The 20106-nt window shown below is 33.1% G+C and overlaps 1 protein-coding gene across 2 annotated transcripts in view; it reads left to right on the forward strand.

The window, feature by feature from the left end:
• Bx42 (Puff-specific protein Bx42) overlaps window positions 1-20106 on the forward strand; it is a 51049-nt gene that overhangs the window by 28436 nt on the left and 2507 nt on the right. For both annotated transcript variants that reach the window (XM_089093423.1, XM_089093424.1), the window contains exons 5-10: window positions 3264-3388; window positions 7037-7172; window positions 11562-11678; window positions 12996-13146; window positions 15758-15854; window positions 17976-18251. In XM_089093423.1, coding sequence (XP_088949549.1) covers window positions 3264-3388; window positions 7037-7172; window positions 11562-11678; window positions 12996-13146; window positions 15758-15854; window positions 17976-18251 — 902 coding nt within the window. The remainder of the gene's footprint in view (window positions 1-3263; window positions 3389-7036; window positions 7173-11561; window positions 11679-12995; window positions 13147-15757; window positions 15855-17975; window positions 18252-20106) is intronic.

The raw sequence follows: 20106 nt of genomic DNA on the forward strand, positions 1-20106 counted from the left end.
TTCATTACATTTAGGATGTAGACTGGATTATGAATAAATGAGTTCTAATTAAGCTGTATTCAGAAAGTTAAAGGTTTATAGTCCTGTATCCAATACCATTTGTCCTTTAAAAAATTGCTTTGCCTACTTATTTACTGCCCTATTTCTCCTTTTATGCGTTTTACATATCAATTTTATTTACTTAGTTTACTCTGTCTTCCAAAGTTATTTTAAACCTTATACTGGGTGACCCCCCCCCCCCCCAAGCTCGTTAAACATATCTAGTACAACTTCAAAGTATAATTTTCGGAGATCATGCATCTTGTAGGGAGGTAGGTGGGTGTTGGAGATTAAAAACAATATTTTGGGGTACTATGTTTTGTTTTAAACCACTTTCCAACAGAGAAGGAACTTTTGGGGATCAGATTCAAAGGCAAAAACACTCACAAAACGCTTCTCTCTCCATAAAAACATGAAAGAGTTCCACATTGTCCTCGAGTGTCCACTTTTAGTACAATGAAAACAGATTCAACCCAAAATGTCCAACCCCTTCCAAAAACACTAAAATTTTGTGCCCATCAAGAATATGCTCCATTAATTGAATAATCGCATATTTACAAACTGTTGTGTATTATTCAATTAAATTGTGATCAAAACGTTTTGTCAGATAAAAAGAATAGTAAGCTGCAGAAGAAGATAAAACTATTCTTTTTCTGTTTTGTTTTTAGTCTAGCAGTGCTAATAATCCATCAAAATAAATGGATTTTTAAGTGTTTTGTTTGTGGAGTTGGCAATGACAAATGTACTGAAGTATATCTTATGATCTTTGATAATTTATTTCTAAGCTATCATTTGTAATTTATTTATAACATTGCTTGAAAAAAATATCATCTGCAAGCCAGAATATTTTTTCTCAGTTTTTGGTATTTTTTTTTGTCGAGTGAATCGTACAACAACAGTCGAATGTTTGACGCTAAAATGATAATGAAACATCTACACTTTGTAAAAATAGCTTGTTACTGGCTCAATAACTCAGATAAAATATAATTTTCTGCAGTAAATAATTGTCCATTTTTAGTCTACCAATATAGTATAACAATTCTAACAACTACGGTTAAAGTGAAAGTTGCAACCCAGTAAAGAACAAACCACGGTCCATGCAACAAAAAATTATTTTTTGATTAGTCATAATAGTAAATTGTTACCTTGAAAATAGATTTTTAGGAAATTTTGAGAAACAACCTGAAAGTCTTCGAAAATGGTATCGGATCAAAACGAAACCTACACCATTGGATTCGCCATTGCCAAAAGCCTTTAACAGGAAACTTGCAGCCCTCCGCCTTAAATAACAAAGAAAATTGTATTTTCATATAAAATTGATATATCACACATCTTTTGACAACGGCTAGGTTAAAATGACGCTATATATGGTATATTACAACCATAAATAACGTCACTCATGTAGGATAAAATACAATTTTTGACAGTAACTGCATCTTCCTTTACAAGATGATAATATGTATATCTTTTTCAAAGTTGATTTTTGGGATATGATGTCATATTTGAGCGACTCGGCTGCTTGATTCTCAGGGGTTTGTTCTTTACCAGATCCAGCTTCGAAACAGCCAATGGCCTTTTCCTGTGTGTGACATATCATAATTTCTATACTCACCACTGCTGATAATTTTTTTTCTGCTTTGAACATGATTAAAGTAAGACCCCATAATTGGTTATTTTTTAGTTTGTTGTATAAAAAACATCTTTGTTAAATCTAAAAGCAGTTAAACAGACTTATTTGATTTAAAGGTACTAGTCATTCAGAAACATTATTGACATCAAGCGTTTTTACAAAACGTAGACTTCATACAGCATGGAAGCAATAAACTTTCCAACACTGCTTGAACTGCAATACGTATTATAAGATAGCAACATATGAAAGTATTTTACTAAAAATTGTGGCTTGTTAGAAATTATCGAAAAAGAGAACTTAAAACGCTCTAGTCCTGAAGAGATCAGCTATAGGAACACCATTCTTTCAAGAACTCAACAGTCTAGTGAGACTATTGAATTTCCTGAGAAATTAATCACTGCAGTATCTCGCCCGTTAAGTGACATTTGAGTAGAGGAAGGCTTTACTGAACTAGAACGAGGAGGAGTTTCTTCTGTTAATGATGACGACAGTCAGCTAGAAACAGTGACAACCTTGCTCGCGGACAGCAAATCTTTGACAAAAAATGACACATTGTATAATCAAGAAATAGTTGAAACCTCAGATGGAAAGTTGCTTGTTGCTGTTCAAGGTCAAAGAAACAAACCATTTATTCTAACATACCACGACCTTGGACTACATCATATTGCTAACTTTTTCAACTTCAAAATTTACTTTAAAAAACAAGTTCCACAAAACAAAAAACCTCATTTCAAATTTCCCTGTATGTATTGATGTTCGTCAATAGCTGCCATAATGAAGGAACCCAAGGAAACACAGGACTCACCAAGTGACGTCACTTGTAAGGCAGAAATCCTGATTGTGAAAATTATCAGGTATTGATTATTGTTGAAATTGCTAAGATAGAATGGAAATAGAGTATATTGTTGTTTTTGGTCAGTTTTTTTACTGGTCCTCTTTTTGCTCACTGACCAATGTTCGCTTAGGCTGTTATTTAAAAAACGACCATGAATGATAAGAGAGTATATTGAATAGTATTAAGACCTTTTAAGAGTGTAGAACCTGATTAAATAAAAAAAGCGTGGCAATAAGAATCTATTGTTGTAGCTCATCATTTGTCCTTTACTTCTGTCACTGCTGATAAAGCCTTACGGCTATATCATTCAAAATCCTGCTAGGTCATCAGTGAAGCTCACCAAATTCTAGCTAAGCCTTCAAATCTTTGAAAATCAGCCTGGAAATACATTGTTTAATGCTTGTTTCCCTTTAGTTAAGCACAAATGAAAATTTTGGATTCTTGTTAGAATTTAATTTTCTAATTTTTGGAAATCTTCCCAATCTTGCTTTTGCGCTGATGAAAAAGCTGATTGGGCATGAGTATTTTTTCTGATATGCCCAGTCAATAGTGGATTTTCCCCAAAAAACATGTATAGTTTTTTTGGACGTTTATTCAAATTCATTTATTCTTCCAATTTACACTTTTTTTTTTATAAAGAAATCAAATATTGATCAGCCCTTTATTCTTTGTCAGGCTATATTGATACGAATATTCTGTGTTCGAATTTATATAATTTACAGAGATAGCAGCATATGATTTTAGAACCTTCCAATTTAGGCACCAGCTGAATATATTCGCTATACACCGTCTCAACAAGGACAAGCTTTCAACTCTGGCGCTTCCCAGAGAGTAATAAGAATGGTTGAAGCTCAACAAGATCCCATGGAACCCCCCAAATTCAAGTACTTATTTTTTTAATATTGTATTTGTTTATTCTCAAGCAGTCAAGTGTTTTAGCCTTATAAGATACAGTAAATTTTGTAAGAGAATTTTTAGTGATAGGAGGGTACCATAATTTTTCTCGATCTCAATTTCAATCCCTGTTTCACCTCAGTATCTCGATTCTTGTACGTTTCCCGATTCCAAGAATACTTGCCTTTTTTATGCTATCGATAACAAGTATAACACTTCAGGTATCATCACCTAATCAAGCACATATTAGAAATGTTTCTGATGCGTCAATTGACTATGAAAAATTTGCTGTTTCCGAATTTCAGGTTTAAAACCAGTAAAAAAAACCTAAACTTAATTGAGTGTCAGCAAGCTAAAGTTCGTTTGAATCAGTGGTATTGGCAGGAAGGCCACAGACAAATGATTATGCTTTTTGATAATTTATTTTCTTCTTTTGCTAAAGGGCTCATTTTAGTTATTATTGTTTTCCAGTAAATTTATTTTCTTCTTTTGCTGAAATGGATTTTACCTTCTGGCTATGTCAATGGTTTTACATTTTGTATTCGACAGCTGGAATCAGCTCCAAGTAAACATTAATAATATTCCAAAAATAAGCTATAACATGGAGCGGGGCAAAAATAACATGAGAGCGGGGCAAAATCCTTTCAAAAATGTACATCTTGTAGAATAGTCCATAAATCATGGTTTTTGTTATTTAGTCTTGGAGCTAGAGATTCGGACCGTATTTTACACCAGTTAAGGGCGATTCCGAGCTTCTTTCAATTGGATAGATATGGTTCTTTAGATGGGACCTATAATACATCTGCGATAGTTTCACAAATCTTGATAGTGCAGGAAGGCCAGCTCCAGTCCACTCCCCCCTCTTATGTGCTCCGATTGTGTTTTGTGCTTTTACCTTTTGGCGATTTTGCCTATTTTTTGCCTAAGAAAGCTATGTAATGCTCAAAGAGAACTATTCGTTTGATTCGATGAATTGAAAATTTTATACTAATAATACCGTCTCAAAACTCTAAAACAAGGAATTGCTATTACAAGCACGGGGCTACCAAGAGGTAGGTTGCTTCATTTTATTTCCAAATCTTAGGCTCCTTCCTAAGAAGCCTCTATTTCCTGATCTATTAAGCAAAATCCTCTGATTTTGCCTCATAGATCAGTATTATAAGAGAATCTGATATTCTACTCATTTAAAAATACATTTGTTAACTCATCAACCTTGGAAAGCTTTGGTTGCAGCCAAATGCGTATGCAAAACTTTTTGAATGTCGAGGGGGGGGGGGGCAAATTCAAAAATAAAACAGTATAAATATATTTAACATTAGAGAATTATAAACATTTTAAGATTTCTTGGGAGTCTATTCCTGGAGGCTCACCTGTGTACATCTGGTGTTAATTAAGTAATGATGAAAGAATAAACTCGAAATATCAGGTTGATATAATAATTTCAGGTGTTATTCGTCATATATCAACAGGCACTACGAACAACAAAATTAAACAAGACTCAAAATTAATAATTCCCATACGGGTAAAATGACACAATTATGAATAAAAAAACTAATACACGAGAAGTTTACATTTGGCTGATTAATAATTAATCAGTAGGAGAGGAAGGGGAAGGGAAGATCAGGCGAATGACCCGCAGAATATCATTTCTTAGATTTTCTATCCAATATCTTATATTCTTCGTATAGTTTCCCTTCTTCCGAAGATATTTCCCCTCCAGGATGAAATGATGCGCATGCACCTGGTTTTGGTTATGAGTTTTTATTTATTTTAAAACAAATCCAAAGCCTGATTAGGATTCTTCAGAAAAATTTAAGTCCGTAAAAAAGATGCTACAGCAAAACGCAATAAAGATATGACCCTAACTTGTTGGGGCATTCAGGACGGGGAGCTTTATTTACTACCCCTCCCCCCCAATTTTTTTTTTTACAATAAATTCGGTTTAAATTAAAAACTAAAAATCTGTGTTGCAATTGTAATTTCATATATATTACTAATAAATAAAAACAAAACGACTGGTGTGAAGCAATTTGTATAATTCTCTTATTTTTCAATTACCTGTTTGATGGTGACGTGGCTAATTAAGCAGTTGTGTTTCTTGCAAATCTTTGCATGCAAATTTGATTATCCAGTCTTAGAGACTTAAAGTGATAACTTTATCTAAAAAAGATGTAGATTTTTCGCATAAACATATCTGATTTCATCCCATACCAATGCTAAGCCTAGTATACTGGGCTTTGTTTATTCTGTTTATTTTTTTATTTAATTTTTAAAAAAACATTTTTCATATGAATGGCGTCACTGTCAAGTGCATTTAAAGAGAAAAAAAAACATGATAGTATTGCAATGACTTTGTACATTGTATAAAATATGTTGTATTCGGAAAATGTTTTTCATTAGTGTAAAATATGCCTAGAGGATGATCCAAAAAACATACAAAGTTAATGGCCTTTTTAAGTTTCCTTCGGTTAAATGCACGTAAAATTTTGAATAAAACAAAATTTAAATATTATGAGAGTGCATCAGGATTTTAGAAATGCCTAGGTATGACACAAAATCGGTGGGGAACCTTGAAGAACACTTGTTTTTTGTACACTTGGTTCACTGTAACACTGGACTCCTGTCTTTTACTATTAATTTTCCCCTAATCCCCTAAGGTTTGTTGCGGACCAGGAATAGGTATTTCCCTGTCGATATGTTACCAATATTAAATATATACTACATAAATACACATTTTTCGTGGTTTTATTGAATAGAGATTTAAATACTTTACTTTGTTGCGTCACTTTTTAGTGGCATCGCAAATTTTGCACACTGAAAGTTGGAGAGTTAATTTCACCGTTACTAGGAAAGGGTCGTCCAATTTTAGTTTGGTGTTTTTATTTTAAGGTTTGGTTTTTAAATTTTTATCAGTTTTATTCTGCACTGAGGACGGTCAAGCGGAGGTCTTGACCGAAATATTTGCATAATTTTTCAATTTTTTCACTGGCTGTTAATTGTCCTCGTTTCCTTTCTTCGCGATTTTTTGTTTATCATGCTTCTATAGGTATTTTTTGCTGTGTTGTATCCTAGTTGCACTCTTCCTTTATATTTTAATTCACGTATACTTTCTTTTTTACGTTTTTGAACATAATACGCTATTTCAAGGGTTGGATATTTCCTCACAGATGGAAGATATGAGGAAAATTCAACCTGTCACAAAAACTGTCGAGGATCACTTAATTTTTAGTTGGAACACCTTAGAAGGCTAAAAGGGCTATTGGTCAAACATATATAGATTCTTGGACCCTATGCTTAACTGTTATGGATTCATTATAACAGAGCAAGATCAATTTATTTCATTTAATTTTGCGAAAATATTTGGAGATTTTATCACGATATTTAAAGTCAAGGCCACCATCCATACACAACATGATCGAAAAGAGAGTGAAGTAATCGATTGTTTTAGCAGGTTATATGTTCATTAGGCTTTTAATACTCATACAACTCCTTTTATTTTCCTATTTACTTATTTTTATTTCGGTAAAGGGATAAGCAACGTATATTAACTGTGAAATCTACAATTTATATTGTTTGCATGCTAACGTTGTTTTGCTCGATTTAATTTGGTGTTGAAATGTTGCATTTTTTTTCTTGAGGATTAATCAGAAAATTCCAAGGGGACCGCCCTCTCCTCCAGCACCCGTCATGCACTCTCCTCCGAGGAAAACAACAGTGAAAGAGCAGCAAGAATGGAGAATTCCTCCTTGTATATCCAACTGGAAAAATCAGAAAGTGAGTATAAAATGCACCATCAGTACATTAAGCGGCAAGCTTGAGGGAAAATAAATTGTATTTGTTCTGAAGCCAAATTGATCGTGTCCACATAGGTTCTGAGAAAGCAAAATTGAGATTCATTAATTATTATACACCAATCACCTAGCAGAGAAAACCTCCATGGATATTTTTTACATCTTTTTTGTTCATGTTTTTTACATTTTATTTGTTCTGAAGTCAAATGGATCGTGTCCAAATAGGTTCTGAGAAAGCAAGATTAAGATTCATTAATTATTATACACCAATTACCTAGCAGAGAAAATCTCCTTTAATATTTTTCGTTTGTCTACACATTTGAGAATAGGGAAGTTTTAAAACATGTTTTAGAATTGAATGTCAAATTGGCGCTTAGCGATTATTTTTATTCAATGCCCCAAATGATGTAAATTTAATGCCATTCTTAATAGAACCCTAATTTGTGGTAGCTTTCTTTATAAAAATTAATTTAAAAAACTTTCCACAAAATGAGTTTTTCAAAGAAAAGTAAAGAACTCAATTAAACAAAAAATGAGCAAAAATAAAACCAAATAATCTACCAAGCGTGAAACTACTACAAATCAGCATGGATAAATAAATGAAACTCAAAAACGAACAGAAACTACAATAAATAACCGAGTCAAACTCAAAACGAGCAGAAATTAACATAAGTTGTGCTCAAAACCCGTATGCCTTCCCAAGGCCAGAACATAATTTGCACTTTACTGAAAAAAATATAAATGTTTTTACTTTTATAACTAATAAATCAAATAATTTTAACATTTTGATTACTAAATATGTATATTAAACTGACAATGCACATTCATTTGTATTTTTTTTTAGTAAAGTGCAAATTATGTTCTGGCCTGTTAACTGCTATTAATATGCTGGTACTACTACAACTACTACTATGATTCTAATACTATTAAGACTAAGGGCCAATCAATTGACTAAAAGGCAATATTTGCACGCTACTACTACGTTAACTACTACTTTCACTACTGACACTACAACTGCTGCTTCTGTAGCGAGTACTGCTAAGGCTGAGGATATTGAAGCGAAAATGTGAGGAAATGTTCAGGGGAAAGTTGAAATTAATCAGAACATACTATGCGCATACAGATTGTCAATAGGGTGTATCAGCAATATCTTTCGAACGGCTTACCGTATCAAGCTGAAACTTCTAGGGCGTCGTGAGAGGGATGTTCAACTGGCCAAAAGGCAACATGTTTGCTACTACTATTATTAATATTGCTGCTACTATTGTTCCTACTACTACGAATACAAAACTACTGCTGCTACTACCGATACTAGTATTAATATTAAGGGTATGAAGGTGGGAATTTGAGAGAATATAAAGGGGAAATTTGAACTAAATCAAAACACACTATGTGCATGTAGATTGTCAAAAGTGCGTATCTCAGGAATAGATTAGGGAATTAAGTTATAACTTTCAGGGAATGTTTATGCTACTACAACTACTCCAACTATTACTTCTGTTACAACTACTACTTCTGTTGTAACTACGTCAAGAGAATTAAGGTGGAAATTTCAGGGAGTGGTAATATTACAGGAGGTATATTCTGCCGGGGGGAATTGTCCGTATGGTAATTTTCCCCCATGGACAAGATATCAGATTTTTCGTTCTGCTGACCTATGGAATAAAAAATAACTGGGATTTATTGAAGAATATAGTTTATCATTTTTTATTTATCATCCTAAAATAAAGTAATTAGCTGATATTCAATTAATGCTTGTATTTTGAACTGCTAGACTTAACCGAGTTTGTCGAGGATAGGGGATGTTTTTTTTTAAGTCAAACCTAAAGGAAGTAAAACACGAACTGAATCGAAACGCACTATGCTCATGTAGGTTATCAAAGGGGTGTCCTAGCAATATTTCGGCAACGGCTTGCGGTATCAAGCTGAAACTCTTGGAGCCACTAATATTGCTACTACTTTTACTGCTGCTAATAATATTACTGCTACTATTGAATTAAATCAAAATAGCTTCAGTGTCTCCAGGTTGTCAAGATATCCAGGCTGAAGTTTTTGGCGAATTGCATAATCTTATCGACGGGTGAACATTACACCGCGGACGTTCCCCTCGACAAATTCCATCCTGAAATATTACTCTTGTACAGTCTCCCTAAAATTTTACCCAAAAATTTCCCCCTCGGAAGTTACCCCCCTCCACAAGGCTGTACTCACGAGTAAAATTAAACAGTTAAAAAGAAAGTAATACCAAAAAAATTAGGGATTCTGCACAATTCTACATATATTCCAAAATAAAGATAAAGTATATGAAGAAACTGAAAATCGAGAATGCCATCTTTTGTATTAAAAGTATTAACACTCTCAGCAATAAAATGTTTTTCTGAGCTTACCCCCTACCCTCCTCCCCTGTTGATGAGTAAATACATTATCTCTTATTAAAATTCATACATTCTTTTAGAATTTCGCCACTTTTTTATTCTCGTCAATCGATTAGTGTTTACTGTAAAATAATAAAGAAGAAAAAGTCATGCTATTGCATGATATAATTTGGGCATGCAGACTGTTCTCTACATTCATCCCTGAGGGGCTGGGAGTGGGCTGAAGTACGTCAGGTCACTTCTAGGAATGAAATAAGAAATCGTTTATACTTATGTTGTCCACAGCCATACGAAAGTAATTATGATGGTCTGTATCAGTTCAGATCTCACAATTGCCTAAGGGTGCTCATAATAACAGGCTAAAATTATTTTAAAACCAATTACTAGTTTTATAAAATTAATTTGTATCATAATGTTCCAATTAATATTTTTTCATGGGTAGGCTAAGCACAACGAAAAAAAAAAAAAAAATCCGCCTTGTGAGAAGGACGGGAGGGGGGCTGGGACATTTTCTCTGATAAGAATTTATCTTTGTATATTAGGCTTACCAAGTTAGAAAAAACGTTGAGTAGAGGAAGGGATTCTGGGAAATACTTTTGATATTCCAAGTACATATAGAATATGTAATTTAGAATCAAATAGTTTGTGTTAACAAACTGCATACAAGGGGCGTCTCTTGCCAATAGTAACTAAATCTTTGAAAAAAGAAATCTTTATAGTAAAATTATGTCGAAAGAATTGACTTTTTATGCTGATTCTAAATACATAAGATAATTTAGTTACACATCAAAAGTTACGACCATGAGAAAATTTGCCTGATTATCAGAAAATCGGGACATACCACTAAAAATTAAGTGATCTTAATAAAAATCACACGAGTAGATTCAGCATATTAGATGTCGAGGTTTCAAGCTTTTATCTACAATGGTGTGGAATTTTGCATTTTTTCGAGCAACAAAGATCGTCGATGCTTGTTTTTTCTCGCTGTAGTAATCATATAGAACCGATGGTTCTAGAGTACCAGGAGAGGGATCATTCGAAAAGTAATTGAAAGTTCTAGATCTGTTTTAAAGTTTGAAATCATGTCCACAGGGGAACATTACCCCTCGGCAATCCTCTTGGGAAAATCGCTCGCGGAATAACCCTCCTGTACAATTTCTGCTGCCGAGAACTTCACCCAGAAGATCCCCCCCCCCCGAAGTTACCCCTGCAAGATTCTAACCACTAGGAAATTAAACAGCTAAAGAGAACGTAATACCAATAAAAAAAAATGAAGAAAAGTTGGAATTCGGTATAATTCTACACATTTTCGAAAAGGCAGGTAGAATAATATATGATGCGAAAAAAATTATACATTTTAAGTTCATTGTTGGTTTCATTTTTCATTAAGTCTGATATCTGTTTCCTTTTAACTTTTAGTTCATTCTTCATTATAATTTCTATTATTTTTACCCAAGACATAGCTTCCCTCTTGACTTTTGGTATAAAAAAAAAATTTATATTTAATTTCAATAGGGAATGATAGTGAACCTCAATCGTGAAATGTATTCCTACTTTGATGAAGAAATGGCATTACTATTAAATAATTTTGTTATAGTATTAGATAAAAGAGAATTGATTTAAAAGGATTACTCTTAGTTTAATATATCGCCACTGTCAAGCCTAAAACACGTGTCGGGCATTTTCACACTTCATATGATTGCCAAAATCCATTCCCTTAATTTTTCTTTGAGGGAAGACCAGTAACGCAATGGAAGTTCCATTCTACTTTCATCCTCTTCATTCAGGTCTTCCCTTCTAAAACTGCATAGCAAGTGGTCCTTGGCAGTTGTCTCAGCAGTGTAAAATTTTTTAGACATGAACAATAGGCATAACAGATGTGCTCAAAAGAGGTTGTTTTGCTGAAAAATTAGGTTGCATGTTAACTTTACTAGTCAATTATGTAGTTGAATATTTTTACTCGAATCACCTTCTGTAGGTAACTTTCTATTTTTTAGGGATATACAATTCCTTTAGATAAACGATTGGCTGCTGATGGACGTGGACTGCAGACAGTTCAAGTAAATGAAAAGTTTGCCAAACTTTCTGAAGCCTTATTTATATCCGATCGAAAGGTAAGATTTTTTTCTTATGCTCTAAAAAAATGGGTGGAAAACATTTGATTTAAACGTTTTCCAGTAATTTGGTCTGGAGGGAGGGAGGTTTTGATTTGGACAAATAGTTTTTTACAATTAGATTTCTGCAATGAACAGGCAGAGGGTTAACAAGATGACTGGTGAAACTCGGTTAAATGTCTTTAATTTACAGTTAAACTGTTCAAGGTAAGATAGGAACAAGAAAATTTACGAAACTATAAACTATTGGACCTAGAAACTTGTAATTTTGATAGAATAACCTTGAGCTCTTCAGTACAGTGGAAGACCAGTTGAATGGCCTATTTTGATTATTTGAAAGATCGATCTCGAACACAATCACTGAGAAAAGAAAAAGTACTTAGGTTATTATCATGTTTTCTTCCATTGTCTTCAATATTTATAAATCATTCTTGTTGATATCTTAAGTTTCTTTGCAATCAGATAAAGCGAAAGCTCTTGACGGATCATGCATATCAGATTCAGATTCAATCAGGTTTTATTTTAAAAAGGGTCTTGTACTCCAATCACTGTACTGTGGAGATGTCACAAGCAAGCGGTGCAAGGTAGTCTGGTGCAAAGTGGGCTAAACGTATTTTTCTGCATTTGACAATGGATCATTTATTGTTTACGTTAAAGTAGTAAAAATGAGCCGAGTTTTGTTTGCGTTGTTACTTAGCTTGGTTAGCCCAATTACAAGCTTAGTTGTGTTGTTGGTATTCTGATTATGTCTAGGGGCTACATTATTGAAAAGTACACTTATTAAAACAGTACCTTAATTTTTGCACATTCTCTTGTTGCATGTTTATTTACAATTGAATTCCATTTTTGTATTCGATGGAATATTTTTTGGTCGATTTAAATGTACCCCTGTGACCAGACTTCATAGAGAAGCTGCATTCATTGTAGCTGTGTTTATTTGGAATTTTCTTTTTTTCTTCTTAACCTGTAACCCTTTGTACAGCGCTATAAAAACCTTAAGAACAAATAGAAAACATATATTGCTTGCAATCAGTATATTTAAACTTTATTAACACTGTATTTCAAATTTTGTATTACTTTATTCAACTTAAAGTGTTATATTGTTATTAAACTTTACAGTGTTAATATTGGTCGCTATTAGTATTCTCCTAAGGATTGTCTCTTGTTTTATATATATATATATATTGGAGATTTTTTAACATATTCATTTTTACTGTATTAAGCTTGATAAATCGTATATAAATCAAGTCTTGTTGCAAATTAAAGAGTTGGTATATAAAACTTAGGGCAGCTTTTCTATTGACTTTTTAATTCTAGGCCCGTGAAGCTATTGAGATGCGTGCCCAACACGAGAAGAAACTGGCACAAAAGGAAAAGGAGCGAAAGGAAGAAGAGTTGAGAATGCTAGCTCAAAAAGTGCGAGAGTCACGAGCTGGCTTGCGACCAGCTCCCGCTGCTGCTGCCGTTGGTAAGTTTACCCATCCCCTTCTTTTCTTCTTTTAATTTATTAACATTCTTTTCTGTTGCTAAAAAGAGGCTGCAAGATAATAGGGATATATATATATATATATATATATATATATATATATATATATATATATATATATATATATATATATATATATTATATATATATATATATATATATATATATATATATATATATATATATATATTATTATATATATATATATATATATATATATATATATATATATATATATATATATATATATATACCATCCCCTTCTTTTCTTCTTTTAATTTTTTAACATTTCTTTTTCTGTTGTGTCATCTCCAACTAATTGATGTTTATCTGCTTGATTATTCATCCAAATCTAAGTACAAATTATTAAACTATCAATTTCATAGTGATATAGTTGTAAATCGGTTAAGGAAACATTTACAAACATAATGAATTATCATAATTAATACACACAAATATAACTAATAATCAACATGATAATATGTAAAGAAAGTATATATATATATATATATATATATATATATATATATATATATATATATATATATATATATATATATATATATATATATATATATAATATATATATATAATATATATATATATCTATATATAATATATATAATATATATATATATATATATATATATATATATATATATATATATATATATTACCATGTGTTTATATATGTTATTACCATTACCATATATGTTACCATGGATGTCCGAAATCTGATGAATGTCGACATTCACCAATGAATTTCCAAAAGTCCTTTTTCTCTGCTTAGATTCAATGAGCTTTGCGAGTCAGCTTTTTCAGTTTTATGCAAGCTATGATGGTAAAAGTCAAAAGTTAGGTCAAATTTGGTTATAAATATCAGAAATGAGTTAAAAACCTAAGCTAACCTAACCCAGGCAAAGCAAATCTAACCTAACCTGTCATCATCAAACCTTGCATTAAATTGAAAAAGCTGCCTTGCAACGCTGACTCATCTACCTGTTGTTCCACCTCATGTTGAGATGCTTATTTAAAGCTAATGGCTTACTTGAATGAGTCGTACAGGAACCAATCCTACCAAGTCCACTTTTATGTTTTTAAGTTTTTAGTGACAAAGGACTTGATTGGCTCTTAAATTTTTAATGTCCAAAACATACTACTTAAGACCAATGATCAAATCGAAAATATGATAAAATAATTGTTTACTATCCTGTTCTAATTAATATTTTTTGGAAACCAGTCTGTTCCAAAGTGAATCTACGATCATTTTCTCACACATAAGCTAAATCAGAATAATTCTGAACGACCATTCATCCCCCCTCACCTCCCCCACCAGATGACTAGCTTATTAAAATCAAAACCAGTCCGTATGTTTTCTTTCTTTTTTTATCTTGCTTTGTTGACTTAGACCAACTGTCGTCTTAAAGGCTCAAATATAGAAGTTTTCCCTCATTGTTGTATTCTATTGTATTTTCTTATTTTTAGTAATTCTCGGCTTTTGCATTTTGCCGCAATTCACTAGTTTTGTTTTATTATTTTCTTCCTAATACAGTGCAGGAAATTGTTAAGTCATACAATTAAAAAGTTGCCTACATGACAAAAAATTTACATTAATATACAATTTATATACAAATTTACATTGATATACAAATTTACATTACATACAATTAAAAAGTTGGCCTACATGACAAAAAATTTACATTAGAAAGACCTTTATGTACAAATTCGGAGAGGAACCGTTGAATCAAAGCAAAAACTTGTAATTTAATAATTTTCTGAATTTTAACTTGTCTCTTTCCATTGGAATTTTCGGATCAGAGGCTGGAACAATCCCTATCAAAATATAAATCTATTAAGATATGCTTTTAGTAAGTAGGATTTCTTGTTCCTCGATTTTTGGTGGATATATTTCTCCCTCTTCAAGTTCATTTCAATTGACCCCCCCCCCCCCACACTTAAATTGGAACCTTTTTGTGAGCGTCGTCGAGAATGCGATAAAGTTGTCTACAATTTTACATTAGGTTAATCCGATTGGCCGAAAATTCCTTCATCATTTTTCTTTGTTTTTAGTATCGTAAAAAAAAAGAAAGAGTCAATGAGTTTGATTTTAAAACCCAATAAAAGGTGTAAAAACGGACCTTATCAATTTGGATCCTGAATGATTCATATGTAAACATTGATACTAAATGATACTGGTATTTGCTGCTTTAGTCCCCAAACCGGGCTATTTATTTGCTCCAGTGAAATTCGTTAGATTTTCTATAGGCCTTTGAATGTCTTTGGAAAATTAAATGCTTCTTAAAAGCCATTTATTTAGATGGAAATTTATTTTTAATATAGGAAGATCGATTACAAAGAGTTTTGAACAGTGTATGGAGCAGCGACTAAAAAAACATAAATTTTTCAGAATATTAAGATTTCCTGTAGCTTTTTGAGTACACTTTTAAACCACATCTTGCCAAATACCCTTCTCCTGAATACAGATCTGAATGAATATTTCTTTGGTTATTCTTCATAATAAAATTGTAATACTTTTTTTTTGTTACTGCTTTATTGATTTTTAGCTCTTTTTATTGTTATTTGTTATTTATAGACGAAGCCGAAGAAGAACGAAACAAAATCCGTGAGGAAAGACAGAGAGAGAGAGCAAGAGACAGAAATCTTGCCCGTGCTGGTGGTGACAAAGCTAAGTAAGTCCTTTTAGATTTTGTACGTTATTCTACTGAGTCTTTATGTATTGGTAGCTATTTGTTCCTTTTCATCTAATGACCAAATTCTTGAATTTAAAATTTAACGTAAGATAGCAAGGGTACCGAAATAGATTCAAAACTTATCTAAGTAATTAAACGTTTTCTGTGCACTCGGAAGAGCTAATAAGGTTCAACTATTCTTATGACTCCCTCATCACCCCATGAGGAGGTGAGAGAGAAAGTAGAAGACAAGTTGAGACTGGCTAGAGCAATGCCCACGATTTTAGTTCCGAGGCGAGGGAGAGGGGCGATATCATTTATGTAAAGCCCTATTATTAGGTCTTTTTTATGTTTCGTATTTTCTGGTATGGCCTTGAAACTAAATCGAAACTTACTAAACTGCTTATTATCATTGGAAACGTTGAAGTTTGCTGTCAAGCTTAAATCTTTATAAGCAGAGCATATGCTATAGGAATGATAGATGCTGTGGAATAATTAATCGATTAATTTCTTGGATTTTTCATTCATTTTATTCTTAAATAACTTTTTAATATTAAAAAAATATATAAACAGCTCCTCCTAGACTAAAAAATAAGGTCAAGAATTATTTTTAACACCCATGGTGTAAAGCAGTAGAAGTATTTCTTTGCCTTCAGTGCTATACTAAACTGAATAAACCCCAAAAAGGATAAAAAAAACACAACTCCAAAAGTGGAAACACTTTCTTGAAGAATTTTCGAGGTTTGTATGTAAAATTGAGAAAAGATAGTAGATTGCTAATAAGCATAATATGACACGCAGTCGTTAAAATAATATATTCACTATTGCACTCCGTGTTTTTGCATATTTGTATACAGTTTTATTCTTTGGTAGATACGGTGTAATTATATTGAATTTTCCATGTTTATATTTGAGTTGGCGGTGAATATATTGCAAGAATATAATTTTCCTATTTCTGAGGTATCAGGAACAGCTGTAATGCCTCTAATCAACGTTGAGATGCTTAAATTTAATGGCCTATTGATTACGGGGCAGTTATTACTATTTTTCACCGATGTTCTTTTTTCTATAGAGTTTAATTATGTCCTCTTGGTTTGGACTTATTTTAGTTGAAAACAATAGTAAAAACGATGAATTTTGAAATCGGCGAATTATAACGTCAGAGTCTTTCTCAGCACCAACAAAGAAAGCAAAGAAAATATGGGAAGACAAAATAAAAAAAAAAACACAGCAAAATAAACATTAAAAAATAGACACAAGAAGGCGACAAAATGAAATAAAACAATTCGAGAGCCCATCTATTCCTGTTGTTATGAGAAGCAAATCAAAACAAGTTTTTCATAAAAAGTCAATACAAATAAATAAAATAACTTCCATATCAAATAGTTTTAAGATAGGTTACTCATACCAATTTTCAGTATTGTGATTTTCAACATTTTTTAACGGCCTCATTTTTATCATTGTTTTGAATTATATGCATCGTTAAAAAACTACTTTTGCCTTGCTTCAATTCATTAATTTTGGAAGGATCAAAATGTGTTACCAGAGCTGCTACCGCTAGTTAAACATAGTTAAACTCAATAAATCCTGGAGGGGAAATCATGATATGTTAATAAGAAATGAATTTGGCTGTATCAACTTTATATAAACTTGATACATTGTTTCTAACTTAAATAACATTATTCGTTATTGAAAACCTTGGTTAGGCTGGCCAAAGGCCTTATTGAGAGGCAAAAAGTATTTTGAGTTAAACCAATCTCTTGAGTAATTTAGTATTAGACATAGTTTTCAAAGTTGCTTCCGAAGTTTAAACTTTTTGCCTTCCAAAGCATATTCTTGGGTAAGTCTTCGATCCTTAGATCTTGTTGTAAAATAACACAGTCAAGTAGACAAATTTACAATAATCTTTTCCAAGGCAAGATTAAAATCCTCTATAAAAAAAAGAATCGTTACTATAATGGTTTTATATACGAACCGATTACGTGAATTTAAAAACAAATAGACAAAAAAAAATCTGTGGTGTAGTTTGAAGGAAAATAAATTTAAATGTATCTAGTATTGTTCTTTGTGTTGTGGTTATTTTTGGATTAGTTCATTTATTTGTGTTTTCTTACGTTACAGAGCACGTGTTGGCAGAGAAAGGGAGCGAGATATATCAGAAGTAGTAGCCCTTGGTCTTCCAGCCAAAACTGTGGTTACGAGTGAAACTATGTTTGACCAACGTTTGTTAAATCAGTCTCAGGGTTTGAGCTCTGGATTCGCTGATGATGATGTCAATGCTGTGTATAGTGAACCTTGGCGGGCTGGGGCGGATATCGCCCAGCATATTTACAGACCTTCGAAGAATATTGAGAAGGAATATGGGGACGAACTTGAAAATTTGGCCAGAACTAGCAGGTAAACATTAATTTTATTTAGTGTAATACCCTAGATGTTATCGAATTTAAGCATTCTCGATTTTTGACCGTATTTAAAAAACAGAAAAGAGTGTTAATAATTGCCATTTGCGAATTGTAACTATTATCCAAAATGTTTTAATGCTGTCGTCTCCAATAAACTGGTACATGTCTTGTGTGAAATGTCGTCCCTCGCCGAGCGTCAAAAAATCCGAAGCATTTATTAACGATGCGCAAAAGTTTTGCTCGGACTTCTACTAAGGTTCTCTAACACAGAGATCCCATCCATATATATATAATCTTCAATCCATCAACAATAGTAGGCGATCGACCCAGAATTGAGTATAGACGCTTTGTCAGCAGTTGCTAATACATTAACCAATGCCAGTGCCGCTGGTTCTCGTTTGCTCTCGACTGGACATGGCATTTTCCGCGCTTTCAATTCCCTTAAGCGGCGAAAAAAGGGCTCAGTACTGTAAGTATTAGACTATTAAGAAATATGCACTCTAATCTTAATATTTGTATCAAGATTCCCCATATCAGCAATAGTACTCTTGTTACCTATGAGAGACATGTTCTTGTTTGTAAAGGAGCAAGGCTGTTCCTACCCGGTTTATCAATTGCGGTGTGGACACACTGGGAAAATGTCCCTCATTTAGTATTCTTCGCAGTGACAACACGTCGGTTGTCGTATGCCGATGGCATCCTCAACCTAAGTCGTAGTAATAAGCGTATCCCAGAAATTTTTTCATCTAATCTGATGGATACCGTCATCTCGGACTAGAATTCAATTCAGAAAAAAAACCTAAAGTTATTCTTTTGAATTCCCATGGTGATTGCCAATTGCAGGCTATATCCTTTGGTACCTCCGTTATTGAGACTGTTGATAGTATCTCATATCTAGGCCTTCCTGTCCGCCACGCTCGGAGTCTTCTGATCGCTCACATTTCTCGCCGAATATCTGCCTCTTGTGCTTTGATTGTTTCCGAGCAACTTCTCGCCAGTCTTTACAACGCTGTCGCACTGCCTCTTATTTCGTATGTTATATCTTTCCGGAAGATTTTCGCTAAAACTGATAAAGCAAAATCCCCCGACCTTGATTCAAAATCCCATCTCCCGACCTTGAATCCCACACTGTTTTGTTTGCAGACGATATTTTTTTTATTATTTTTTTTTTTGGTTGGTAATGACCTGCCCTCTGCTATTGCTAAGGCTCAGCTCCTGCTCAACCATGTGCGTGATTGGTGGCAGCAGAACGGGATGCTGTTGAACAGCTCTAAGAGTAGCATTATTCATTTTCGAACCCCTTACCCATGTCTGAACCTTCCCCAACAATCTTTGTTTTTTATAGTACTGATATAATTCCCAAGTGCTCTTGTGTTAAGCTTCTTGGTGTGCGCGTTGATTGTTTTCTCTCTTTCAAAATTCATATTTCCTATACACGTTCTATAATTTCTCGTCAAGTGTATATGCTTCATCGTGCTAATCAATTTCTTCCTCCGATGTAATGCTTTCTCTTTACTATGCATTTGTCCTTCCTTATCTTTCTTATTAGTGCACTACATGGGGCAATACTAACCATTCTTCCCTTCGGCAACTCCGAACAACACAGAATAGAGCGGTAAAGGCAACTTTTCGCCTTCCCCGACTCTATCCTACAACTGATCTTTACAGTGATACAGGTCTAGATACCTTAGATGGGATCATCAAGAAGCAGATCCTAAAACTAGCTCATCGAGTCTTCAATTTGTCGCTTCCACCGAGCATCATATCCTACTTCGATCGAGCATCAACACCTAAGTGCCAGACTTTGCTTCGGAGCTGTGTTTACCAATTTCGACTGCCTAAAAGGATAT

The sequence above is a fragment of the Artemia sp. Qi Xiang Cuo genome, chromosome 8 (genome assembly GCF_049724085.1).
Source record: "Artemia sp. Qi Xiang Cuo chromosome 8, ASM4972408v1, whole genome shotgun sequence".
Lineage (NCBI taxonomy): Eukaryota > Metazoa > Arthropoda > Branchiopoda > Anostraca > Artemiidae > Artemia > Artemia sp. Qi Xiang Cuo.